The sequence below is a fragment of the Nelumbo nucifera genome, chromosome 4 (genome assembly GCF_055504915.1).
Source record: "Nelumbo nucifera cultivar China Antique chromosome 4, China Antique-T2T, whole genome shotgun sequence".
Classification (NCBI taxonomy): domain Eukaryota; kingdom Viridiplantae; phylum Streptophyta; class Magnoliopsida; order Proteales; family Nelumbonaceae; genus Nelumbo; species Nelumbo nucifera.
The window spans coordinates 82,502,127-82,515,847 of NC_142652.1; the positions used below are offsets into that span (position 1 = coordinate 82,502,127).

The window sequence follows — 13,721 nt, forward strand, 5'->3', positions numbered from 1 at the left end:
ATTGGCCATTCAAGGGTAGTTTGGTCATGTAAAATACTTTAAATGCTTAATGAACAACTTCTTTTAATGGTTACTGACGGTGATCTAATGGAAATCTTAATAGAAGATAAGTTTTGGACAATAAAGCTCAATGACAAGGGCTCTTTAGTGGTTTTGAAAAGTCACAATGAGATTAAGAGAAATGTGAAGAAGTCATGGTGAGTTTTAGATAATATCGTTTTTTTTTTTAATTGAAAACAAGAGAAGACTCAACTAAACAAAGATCATAACATAGAACTAACTATGCAAATTCCTAAGACCAGAAAAAAAATATTCTTTTTTTTTTATACATATATATATATATTATCAAGTTGGGCTCAAGCTTTCTAAAAAAGCCCAGGCCCACAGACCTAAAGTCATGTCCAAGCCAAGGATGGGCCATGCCAGCCCATTGGGCTACCCGGCCCATGAACAGGTCTAGCAACAAGTTTGGCTTTATTTTTTTAAAACCAAATTATACATGTTGGCAAACACCCCGTAAAATAATAAATAAAGTATTCAGCATGGGAAAAGCTTGGGAGTCCTTTCTAATTTTGATCATCTAGTCAACTGGGTGGTGCATCAAAACATTCACAATCGTTCAGGTAACCAAACTGGGCTGCTTTAACAATAAGGATGAAATGAGACAGATATGTCTCAATATAAGTATTTCCATAACTCATTCTTCTTGATGAGAAGAAACACGTTTTCTACGATATCTTAGTTGCAGCCAAGCTTCCTTTCGCCAGACATAGGATTGGAGTTAAGGCTCAGTTTGGAAGGAGTATAAATGCAAATACGTAGAGTGCAAAGCCTTGCATTTTGTATGTATTTGTATTTGTACTCTTTCCAAACTGAGAAACGATCACGTTCAAAACAAACCTTTTAGCTGCTGAACCTTTTAACTAGTTGTACATTAGGAATATCTTTCATACTTGTACCTTGAATCCATGAGATGTTCCTGATGCACAAGTGGATGTCATGTTCTCAATGTGTTTGTAAAATTTTTGCTTTCAGGAAATCCCATCCCATGCAAAACAGGGTCCAAGTTTGATAACCAAAATGCCGCCATTGTGATCCCTCATGACAACACTGTCCTCTAAGTAATGCTTCGTTCAACTTGCCAAGCATATTTACGGAATAAAAAATTCTTGGCAAAATTCTAATATGAAGGTGACTATTACACTCACACACAACTCTTAAGACTCCCCCACTTTTGCCTTAATTCTTACGGAAAAGTATGGGCAGGCCCAATGCAGATTTCTAATTTCCACTGTAGAGCTATAAACATTCAAAATGGCAACAACCCACACTCTATGCATCAACGCCCGCCCGTGAATTGGCATCAATTCCGATCTGACACCTACCTCAACAGTACTCTGTGCCTATAAATTCTGACCCTGGGCTGAACCATCATTCTCCTGATTGGATTCTTATATATTGGATTGGGTTTTGATCCAACACATTGATAGCCCAACTTCCGGATTTTTTTTTGCTCTTGAAAAGATCTCAAAGGCTAATCCATTCAACAATAAGGTTGGAGATAAGAACTCCGGAACAGTGGACCAGGTCTGGTTTTTGATATGGCCAAATTAATGGTTTCATGGCAAATTAAAACCACCCTGAAATAGTTTTAGGGTCCATTTGGTTAGTGGGAATAGGGGTTTGGAATCAGAATCAGAATGTCCAACTGTTTGGTTGGGCACAATCAGAACCCCATTCATTTTCATAGTAGAATGGCATTCCTCCATTTGAGGGAATGACCATTCCCTTCTTCTCCCTTGGGAATGAGAATCAATTCCAGCTGATTCCAATTCCTGTCCGAACCAAACAGGTGGGAGGAGTAGACTGTTCCAATTTCAATTTTAATAGATTTTGATTCTGGTTTCAATTCTGACTGAACCAAACAGACCCTTGTTAATCTAGAATGCATAAAAAGTATTTAAGACAATTTTAAGATCCACATGAAGAAATTTTTATACACAAACACAAGGTGTGGTGAAATGGTTAGGATACAAATGGAAATGCTAATGCTTGGGGGAACATATATGAAATACAATTTAAGAAAAAGTTATTAAAAATAAGGTACAAACATATATGAAATACAATTTTTAGTAATCCATGTATAACTCTGAAGTGTGAAAAAAAACCTACCATGATATATTTGAGAAACATTGAGAAGAGATGGAATATATATGTAATGGTAAGGACCCTCAGGAGAGCAGTAAACTCTGCACAAAATCCTAAAAACATATTTGATTTGTGTTTATTCATGTTTTAAGACATAAAGATACCAATAGAAGCCATGTAGGAATAAATGTTTCTCCCCACAACAAATGCCAAAAATGACATTTTCTGGAAAAATGAGTCTCACATAAATCAAAACAAAAAAATTGACAGCATTTTTCTAAGAAACGGTAATAAAATGTCAACCAAATAAGCAATTCTTCCTATCACAAAAAAAAAAACAAAAAAAAAACAAAAAACAAAAACTACATGACTTTGAACTGGCAGAATTCTTTCAAAAATCGGCAATGGTACCAAACACCACCTTAGTTATCACGTAATGGATTGGGGTCCTTGCAACCACATGATTTTTATACACATTTAAATAGGGAAATTGGCAATTAATATGAATAGGATAGATACAGACCCACACAAGTGGAATGACACCGAAACTGGGCCATTTTATGTGCCACGTGTCAATCTCTCAGGACATGATATATGCCCTGCATCAAACGCACTGATATTTTGAACCTAGGTTTGTGAGCTATGATGGATATAAGATACATATTACTGAATAAATGATGGTGTGTTGCTAAAAGAATCTTTGGGTTTGGGAGATGGATTATTTACCAAATAGAAAGAATGGATTGATATATACGTAGATCCTTTCTTATTTCCCTGTTTTCTCCTTTTTCTTTCATTTAACTCATCTGCTACAGAATGACTTGGCTATAACATCTTTAGTCCCCTAAAACATAGTGCTCCATATTCCACTGAGCATCCAAGACTGTCGTGATCAATAAGAAAATGTTGATCTTTTTATAATGTTGGAATAGCAAATTTATCCCAATAGGATCCTTGACTGTCCTAATTTATCCCAATAGGAGATGCGAATACAAACATAGGCTAAGTTCATTTTGATGGATGAAAGAAGGTAATGAAAATGATAGGAGTTGAAGAACAAACTGATGGGCATCAAAGTCTGAAAAAGCATTGTAGTTTAAACTTAAAGTTTGCTTGAAGAAGAAAAGATGGACAGAAGCAGAAAGAAGTGCCATGTAAAAAGTAAAATGTAGAAATGAAATGATCAGTAGAAAGAAATTAAGATATCCACATACAAGATAAGGTATGTCAAGAAACTCAGAACTACTTCTGTTAGGAGTTTCCAATGGCCATTTACAAAAGCAGTCCCATTGCAAGGTTTTGGTGAAGAAATGAGAAAGGTAGCCGAATAAGAAGCTTTTTTGCTTGATGAGAAAATGGTAACATACCAAGATTAAGAAAAATTAGAAACCTAGGTCATGTTAGATGCTTCAGAAAGAACCCTGATGATGCATGCTAGTGGATGACAAGGAGATAAACAAAAAGGTTGAATTAGTTTTGCCATATGTAAATCATGCTAGGTTTTATGCTTGAGGTAATGTTGACTCTACAAACTTACTAATAGCATTAGGTACTTTCTGTGGCAAACCACAATGCTAGTGTATGACAAGAAGATGAAGAAACTCTTTTACATAGAAAGAAATGCCTTGGTTGTCCTGCTTGAGTAAGTTGTTTGATAACAGAAAATAAATAAAGATAAAATGTGATAGTACCTATATATAAGAATAAATGAGAGATGGTTTGAACTGATTTCAAGAACCAAATTTTTATGCCAATAAAAAGGGCCATTACTCAAATGTTGGTCCCAGCTACCTGGAGTCTGGGAGGGTGGACTGGATATGAACCAAACCTTTGGCCAAAGATCAAGAAACAGATTAGTGAAAAAACATTAGGCTGGTTTTCCAGCTTCATGCTAAAGATGCATTTTACATGGGCAATGAATAGAGAATTTTGAAAGGGGAAAAGGAAAATCTGGACAAGGTTTTGTATTGAATTTGATAAAATACATAATAAACATGAATATGTGAATATGCATGCTTTGGAGTTTTCCAAAGATGTTGCTTCAAACAGTGTCCATTTCCTGTCAACAGTGTGATAGTCCCAACAGTCGGTGTTCAATATTGACTGATTTCTAAGTGATTACATTGTCATCTTCTACTGCTGTTTAAGCTTAGTTCCACCAGCCATTTAAACAATGATCAATTGAAGAAGTTTTCAGCATGCATATAGATGACATTGTTAGCAGCATAATATATCATATCTGTTTTCTTGGTGCCCTCCTCCTTTCTTTTTCTCTTTGCAAAACATCATACCTATATACAAGTACTTCTCAGATCAGGCATAAAACGTAATTCTATATACTACCAGAAAATAACACCAACTTCTAATCATAATTTCATGTCTGACATGGTATAATTAACATCATAAAGAGGAAATGCTTACTTAGAAAAGGGCTTTAGCAAATGAAAATCTTGTAATCAGCAATTGAATCTCCAATATTCAAGTAATTGACATCAACTGCAACTTCACCAAAATCATCTGGACAGTACTGATAATCAATCAACTGAACATTATCCATTTTTGTAAAAGGTCAACAGAAAATATATAATCTATGTTCCCAATTTCTTGCAAGAAACCTTTCTCCATGGCAATACCCAAAGTGGTCGTTATATATCTATGAGAATGGTAAATTGAAAATATCCAAGCTTTATGAATGGCAACCTAAATTGTTTAATTTCCCATGAACAAACAGAAAAAGAATTAAAAGATAAGTTTTCTAACCTTCATAGATTGTTCTCACAAATTTGACATACTCTGGTATTAGATCTTTATATATAACCCCTCTTGGGGAGGCATCAAGGACTACCAAGACTCCTATAAGTGAGAAGATTAAAAGAAAATCAGAGATATTCTGTGACAAAAACTAATGGTTTTGCAAAATAGTATCTTTCTAACATACAGGAAATATGACCATATTTAAAAGGAAAAAGTGAAGGGAAACATGGAGTTCAGATTATAGAAGGAGAAGCTGATCCATGTTAACTTATTTGTAGGATATAAAATGAAGATTTCTTTCTGTATGGAGTCTATGGACTATGGATTTATCAAACTTCTGAAATAGAAATACTGACATTTTTTGTTTGCAATTCCTAGCTGGGAGACATACCAGGTGCCAACCAAGCTTTGGTGGAATTGCTTGGCAAAGGAGCCAACCAAAGAATGTTTCGCAGATTAATTGAATCGTCATACGCCACATTACTTCCTAAAGGAAAGAAAGAAATACATGGTGGTCAGAGCAACAGCAATTCCTTACTAGATAAGACATAACAAGAAAAATTATAAATTGAAGCAATCCAATAGCACAAGTAGCATATAGAGTTGAATGGAACAAAAACAACAAATTCCAATTTCCAAATAGAGAATTTAAGATGTCTGAAACAGTTTACCTATTTGGCAATAACCCATATTGTAGGGGAAAACTTCCGTATCATATGCTGGATATTCTTTCGCATGGAATCTGTCACAAATTGGAACCATCGAGTCATATGATCATGCTTATTTAGAAGGAATCATTTTTTTCCCTTTTTAGCTTTTTTTTTTCTCATCCTCTTCCTATCATTTTTTTTTTCTTTCTTTTCTTTTTCAAATAGTTTCAGACTTTCAGGCCACAATGGACACAATAACTACATATAAGAGAACGATTTTCAACTCACAATATACCAAGCCTTCCAGTGTCCGTAGCAAGAAAGAGATGCCCATGAAAAAGGTCATAGCGATCTAATGATACGTTCAATCCGACAGAAGGGCCACGAGCAGCAATTATTTCAAACAGGAAGGCAAGGTATGAATTCAATTCCTGCACAATTACAATGTTTTAGCGAAGGTAAACCTCAGCAATTTAATTTCAGTTAACCAACATAGAATTGGAAATGAGGCACCATCAGAGGTTCATTACTGTGATTCGGACCTCGTCTATGAAGCGTCTACCGTACGGGGTTCTTGTGAGTTGGCACTGATCCAGTTCCGATCCTTCGACATCAGGAACCTATATATTACGAATGAAGAGCAGCTATACTGATTTAGTTACAGTGTTAAAGTGTTATATTTTGAACTCTAGAAAGATATAATTGTGAACTGGATGATACACTGTTACAAACTCACGGGCAACATCGTCGGATCTAGGGCTCTGTGTATGGCTGCCGGATCTCCGCCGGAGTCAACGGCGATACGAGCAAGCTCCATCATTGACGTCGGCGGCCACCAGATGAGCCCATCCTCGTCTGTACGGTCCAGACAAGAGATCGTCTTTGACAACTTCCGCTGGTCATCCTTGACTCCGGTGTGAAGATACGTTGTTCCGCTAGAAAATCTCTCAAATTTATTCTCGGCGAGAATCGGAGAAAACGGTACCAGAAACTTCAAGCAAGATCTAAGCTCCCTGGCTACCTCAGGGTTGATTGCTGAAGCTTGTTCCCTGCTTCCAAGAAGAGAGAGAAGGTCCGAAGCAGATGCTTTAGGAGGGGATGAAGAGACTTTGATCGAAAAGGGTGAAGACGAGTGGGTTCGACGAAGAAATGGCAAAGATGAAGTCGACGAAACAGCGAGAGAGAGGGATAGTACTAAAGTGAATTTAAAGCAGAGAGAGTATTTCCCCATCTAAGGCTTCTCTCTGGATCGATTTGTTTACTGCCACTGTGGCGCAGAATGATCTTTCGCCGGCAGTAAATTTCCACGGCTACGGGTGGAGACGAGCTCGGCAGACAAGGCTCGAACCGGGTCGACTTCGATTCGATCCATAAGGGTAAATTGACTAATCTACACCTGACTAATTCTATCTTACCATTAGCATCCATTAATATTCCGTCGAAATCCGTACACATATAACACCACTGAGATATATTTTTTTTTATACACAATATTACACTATTCGTCTTTATGGGAGAGGATGTCGGTGTTTCTGTAATCACTGCAATTGTCGTCGATGATGGTGCTACACCACCAGCGCACGACAACCTCCGAGCCAATTGGGCCACGACAACCTCCCTAAAATTCAAGTAGACGAAACTGTGGTTCCTTTTAGATCTGAGAAATTCAGATCTCATATCTGAGTGACACTCAATAGAAACCCCCTTGCTAGATAGATGGAATCTTAGATCTGAGATATACTCTTTACAGAAGTGCATGATTGTGCAAGGATGGCACAAGGTGTATGCGGCGAAGACATCGAATGCGGTGTCGGCGGGTTCATGTGTGCCGTTGCCGTTGCTGCTCGCTCTCGCGCTAAGGTTGTCGATGTGTCGCCTGAATGACAGAAAGAGGGAGATGGAGAGGAGGGACAAGCTGGTTATAAAAGCCAACACAAATTTTTGGTTTAACCTAATTGGGAACTACCGAAATCAAATCAACCAGTCACTGTTCATCTTTTCCACTCGATGCAAGCGGCGAACCAGCGGTAGTAACCTCCCTCCACTGCATCGCTCTTCTCTCTCTTTTTCTGTATATGTATATGTATATATATATATTCTTTCCTTTCTTCTCTTCTTCTTCTTCCTCTCCTCCTCGGTCTGCCCTCTGCTCCACCCGCCGCTGCAATTCATAGTAGCGATAGCTTTTCTTCCTCCCCTATCTTTCCATCGATCTCCCCCTTTCTATCTCTCATTTTCTCCTTCTCTCTCCCTCGACTTCCATTCTCTCTCTCTTTGTTTTACCAAATTTTCCATCAGTCTCACCGTTTCTATCTCTCATTTTCTCCTTCTCTCTCTCCCTCAGCTTCCACTCTCTCTCTGTTTTACTTATTGGTTCCATGATCCATTGTTGCACCACCTCAGTTCGCCGTCTTCTTGGACATAAACGAGGCTCTCTAGCAGTGGTAAAGAACCAGCATTTTCCTTCCCTCTTTGGCCGCCTATCTAATCTTTGCAGCACCTCTGTTTCCACTCGCTTCACTGGTTTGTTGTCCTCGGCAAAACAGGCAATTGATCTTCTCTCTCAGGCGGCCATCTACTCTACCCCATCGGACCTCAACCAATGTTGATCTACTGTCATTAAAGCTTTCCCTCGACTCAAAACATCCATTCGTTAGCTGGAGAGGTGGTCCCCCTGTTTTGAGCATTTGTGACGTTTCATCCTTTCCTTAAACACTTAACGCCGATGTCAATTGTTAGAAACAATAGGATGGTGTAAAACAATAATAAAAATAGGATAAAATACAAAAACCTCTCATGAAGTTTTTAACAATTATAAAACCCTCCCCTATATAGTTTCAATTTAGCAAAAGCCTCCCGATGAATCAAATTTTCCCAAATACTTATTTTATCCTTTTGCAAATTAGTTTATATCTATTTTCACTAAAATATCCTTGTCGACATGTTATCCTCTCTCCCGTCGACCTCTCTACCCTGTTTTTCTATCCCATTTTATGGAGTCTGAAGAGGAGGAATGCAGCACGCAATCTCTCATCCAAACTCCATCGATTCAAGGAGGAACACAACATGCACCTCTTAATCTCCATGAATGTCACCAAAAGCCTCTGTTCACAGCCCAAGACCAAAAGAAATTAAATTTGAAATAGCAACTAAAGCACTCTCACCTGTAACAAGAATGGTCGATCATGCATAGGGTGACTACAAGCATCTCAGGTCGGTCAACCACCTTGGAAGTTGGAAGGACGTCCCCTCTGTTGGAAACACGAAACACTATGATATGATTTCCCATGCTAACTTCATCCCCTAATTTCCCGTAGCACTTGCTTGGAAATCAGCATATATAGGTTACAACATTGCAGCCCTACCTCGCCATGAAGAAGTCCTCCTCCCCAAAGAGGTATCCTCCCTTTCCACTACTAAATTCATCCAGACTTTCTTTTGTTTAATATGAATCTCCAAAACTTTGGAAAAATAATATCATTGCATCCAACCTCTTCCAACTCGGATAGTCCTCATCAACAACCACAAAGCCCCCAATACATCATTTGTAACCTCTGTCAAACCCAGCTGAAACAACTTCTTCCTCCCATGCTTTCTTTGTTATTATTCATGGAGCAAGATTTTAGAATAATTAACCCATGCTTCATGCATGGTGCTTTATCGAGCTTCGGAGGGAAAAGAAAAATGCCTCATAGCTAAGCAAAATACTTTTCTGGGAATTTTGATATAAAAAAGAGTTCTTCTATTGGCCAGCATCAATGAATCGAAAAGAAATCATAGGTGATAGACATGATCAAGATAACATAGAGCTAATCTATCATGGGAAGTTAACACATGGCCTGTTCGACGAGCCCCCTCGTTTGATATGCAGATTAAGCATATCATTCACTTCTCTGAATCAAACAAGACAGACAACCACACATCGTATAGGATAACCCTTTGGATTACTTTTCCGGTTCAAATCTAGAGATGGCAACACAGGTATCCATGAAAACTGCCCTTTTCATTCTTAAACCTGATTAAGCATTCTTAATCTCGAACCATCCCAGATTGGTTTAACTTTTCATTTCAATTTCCCAATTTCATGATGCGTGTTAATTTTATAGCAAAAGATTTGAGTGCACTGGTTGATACTGCTCAGGTGATGTCGGAGACAAAGGTGACTCCGGTTAAGAGAGCACTAGGTTCTTCTAAACATGGATTTTTGATCGAATTGGTAGGTCGAGATTGCAAGGCTTTTATGATTGTCAAAAACTTCAGGGGAGGTTTTTGTATTTTATCCTAAATATATATATATATATATATAATTATTTCTTATTTTATATAAAAAATAAAAAAATATTGAAATATAAGCTCTAAGGAAGGTTTTTATGATTGTCAAAAACTTTAGGGGAGGTTTTTGTATTTTATCCTAAAATATATATATATATATATATATAATTATTTTTTATTTTAGATAAAAAATAAAAAAATATTGAAATATAAGCTCAATTAAGCTCATGAAATCCATTGTCCCTTTTGCTTTGAACAAGAACGTCAAGGTACATGAGTTTTTAATCATTGATAGGCCTCGTATATTCTTGGAAATAATTGGTGGATAAATTTGTCACAGAGGCCCATGATGATGGTAGATTTGCAGAAAACAAATTTGAGCAATATTGTGGGTGTTTGGCATTGATGTTGTTTTCTGAGCAAATGGTGCTTCAAACAACACCCTCTTGTTTGATACCGTTTTCTCAAAAAAACGTTACTCCAGACCACGTCTTAGAAATAAGGAAGTGTGGTATGGAGTAATGCCAAATTCAATGTTTTCTGAGAAAACGGTGCGTTGCTGCCAGTGGTGCAATGATGTGGCATCATCTTGGACGTTAGATAATATAGACCATGTTGAAAACGTTGCTGCCAACACTGGTATCAACTAAAACCAATGTTGTTTTCTCATAAAACAGTCTATGTGGCAGCACCAATTCCAAACAAAAAAAAAAAAGAAAATGGTGTTTACAACTCTACATGCCCAGCATTGATGCCAAACACCTACATTGATTATTGGAGTATGTAGTGTTACAGGTGCAACTTGGGCGGGCCCAACCTGAAAATTTACACGTGATATATATATGGGCTTAAGCCCGAGCCCAACCTAAGTGCATCGAATTATGGTACAAGCTAGGCTCAGATTGGGGAAGATCAAGCTTGACCTTGGACTCAATCTGGGTTTGGTCCTTCAGCCTAAATTTTAGGGTTGGGCCTAGATTGACCATAAACCTGGTCCAACCATCTGACTTGTACCCCTATGTCGTGTGATTTCATAAGGCCATACACTTGGTCCTAGATAAACGAGTGACGAAGAAAATGTTCGTAGAGCAGTGTATCTAGGGCATGGGGCCATATAATATATATATATATATTAAAGGAAGGCTTTCAGGCCAAAGCCCCCTCCTAGTTAGACGCATGTCATCCCATTTTTACAGGAAATAGAATTTTAATTCAAACTGCCCACTTTCCCATTTTTATAGGAAATAGAATTCAAATTCAACTACCCACATTTTCAGGAAATAGTAATTTAATTCATTCATGGGTAAGCACACGTTGCTTTCTCTATGAATAAAAATGATTAAACAATTCAAAACATTATTAAATAATTAATAAATTGAGAAAAGTACTATAATATGATTAAACAAATATAATTGATTATTCACTATAGAATGGATACTTAAATAATAAAATGATTAAGTAATTTACTAATTAAGAATTAAATTAACAAGAAAAATATTGAATAATTTAATTTATTCAAATAAAAAAAATGATCAAGCAATTAATATTGACTAATTCAATAAGAAATAATCGAGCAATTAATAAAATGTTTAAAAATTAAAAAAATTGATAAAAGAAAAATGATTAAATAATTAAATATGATTAATTAAAAAATGATTAAATAGCAAAAGTCAAATCCAACACTTCATGCATCCCACGAGTAATACATTCTTTAAATGTTAGCAATATTAATTAACAGTATTTAATATAGCAGTTTATATTTTAAAACTTTACTACCTTATAAATAGTATTTATTATTGATATCTATTAACAGTATATAAGGACAGTTGTTTGTATTTTGTAATTTTTATTTCCAGCGTTTCAAAAATGTTCTAATAATTAAGAGTAATATTTATCGACAAAATTATATTGATTAACATTATTTATTATAGTATTCATATAATTTAATTATGATTTTAATACTATTAAATATGTATATATATATATATGTATATTTGTATATATGTATGTATGACATTAACTAGTTGGCATTCAAAAGGAAAAAAAGGGACATGAGGCCATTTTGCAGAATAGGGATCAAGAATGACGAGCTGCCCATGTTTCTTGCAACTTTAGAAGTGCACTAAGAGACGGCAATCAACAGGGTAACATAGGCACCAGGAGTAGGAATCTGGATTTCCTCTTGCGCACCTCACACGGGCCTAACAGCTTCATCCCACCGTAGATTGAGAACATTTCTTTATGAATACCAATACAAAGTATGGGAGATGTTCCCAATGCATGGTGGGATGGGACTGTGAGGTCTGTGTGGTGCGTTCTGTGAGGAGTAGATCCCATTCTAGGCATAGACCTTATTCTTGATGGAGTCTGGCTTCAGTCAGAGCAAAGCCCATTCCAACAGCCTTTACAACCTTGTGTTAGGAATATCTCTATAGTTATGTGATTTATTTCATAGGAGATATTCTTAATGCAAGATTGCAAAGAGCTGATCGAAGGGTGAGAGCACTGACTTGCCCCGATAAAAGCCAAACTCTCCCTAATGAATCGAACTACTCTTTACACAACACTCCTCACGCCTACCTCACAGGCACATCCCATCATGTATCAAAAAAATTTTCCATACTTTTATATTATTTATTCATGGGAGATGTTTGAAATCAGTGTTTAATGCGACCCCATTTCTGCTTTTTTTTTTTTTTTAAAACAGAGATCTCAACTCATTTCTGACATGACAAGAGAGATGGACCCTATTCCCAGCCGGTGAATGAATGATCATTATTCTTTAGATTATTTGAACTTGATTTGAACTTTATATTGGACTTGAATTAGATTCATAGCTTAATTTAGACGGAACTGAATGAGATTTTTGATAATGAATGAAATTTGAATGACTAATTTGATTTGTATGTTGGTATATGATCAACGAAAAGAAATGTTTTTAATTCTCTCTCATTTTTTTAAGATTTCAACTTTTCATACGTAAAATAGGTGGAAATCTTGTTCGACACGATTTAGCACTTTTATACTGATATTGTCAGGGCCCACTATGTCACTATGCTAGAAATTGCCTCCAAATCTTGAGCCTTTTAGAAAATCGAATCTGTTTTCAGGGCCCACTATGGGACTAAGGCTCCGTTTGGAAAGATAATAAATACAAATATATGTATAGTGTAAATATATATATGAAATACAAGGTTTTGTATTCTATATATTTGTATTTATAGTTTTGCACTCCTTTCAAACGAAACCTAAACAATCAATAATGCATCAGTGTTCCATACATGATGAAGGGTGATTTGGTTCGACCTAGCAAGAAGGGGATACATGGGCGCAATCTAATCAAGGGATGGCAACTTAGCCTGTCAAGCTTAGTTTGCAACATTTGGGGTTCGGGTATTCAACCACCTCGGTGTAGAGGCACCTCGGCATTCAATCCAGTTCGGGACTAAAGAATCGAAGTACCAGCTTGGAGCTAATGACCCGAATTGCCACGTAACCGACTCCAGAGGCCTCTCCAACAGATCCCAAGTTACTCGAGATCACGATGAGCTAACAGATCCCAACTTTTCCGAGATCACGATGAGAACTCGTCCCGGCTCCGCCAGAGTCGGAGGTGAAACGATAAGCCTTATCTACATACTGCTCCTTCAAAAGCGGAACGAATCTTATCTCCACACCCCGGAAATCCCGGAGCTCTTTCGTGAGACCCATGACTACTCCAGCATATAAAGATAGAAACCTCAAGGCAAAGGGACGCATGATTACTCTACTCTCAAGCACTCAAGCTCTCAAGCATTCAACTCGCATTTATAGCATGCTTACTGACTTAAGCATCGGAGCGACCTCGCTGGGTTAGCTACCCCGGGTTCTTTGATAGATTGTTTTGCAGATTGATCC

General features: G+C 37.0%; 1 protein-coding gene across 6 annotated transcripts; it reads right to left on the reverse strand.

The window, feature by feature from the left end:
- Positions 1–4,075: 4,075 nt before the first annotated feature.
- Positions 4,076–8,243, reverse strand: LOC104606154 (T-box protein). 6 transcript variants are annotated; one of them, XR_016085506.1, is made up of 8 exons: positions 6,289–8,240; positions 6,095–6,172; positions 5,841–5,983; positions 5,574–5,644; positions 5,259–5,389; positions 4,909–5,001; positions 4,570–4,665; positions 4,076–4,439 (listed from the first exon to the last, which is right to left on the reverse strand). XR_016085506.1 is itself a non-coding variant. In XM_010271224.3 (8 exons), the coding sequence occupies exons 1-7, from the start codon at positions 6,781–6,783 to the stop codon at positions 4,583–4,585; spliced, it is 1,059 nt and encodes a 352-aa protein (XP_010269526.1). In that variant the 5' UTR covers positions 6,784–8,243; the 3' UTR covers positions 4,076–4,439; positions 4,570–4,582. The 6 variants fall into 6 exon arrangements, 4 of the variants coding, with proteins under 4 accessions (XP_010269526.1, XP_088759266.1, XP_088759268.1 ...); XR_016085505.1 differs by having other exon boundaries at positions 6,083–6,172; positions 6,289–8,138; XM_010271224.3 differs by having other exon boundaries at positions 5,294–5,389; positions 6,289–8,243.
- Positions 8,244–13,721: the final 5,478 nt, after the last annotated feature.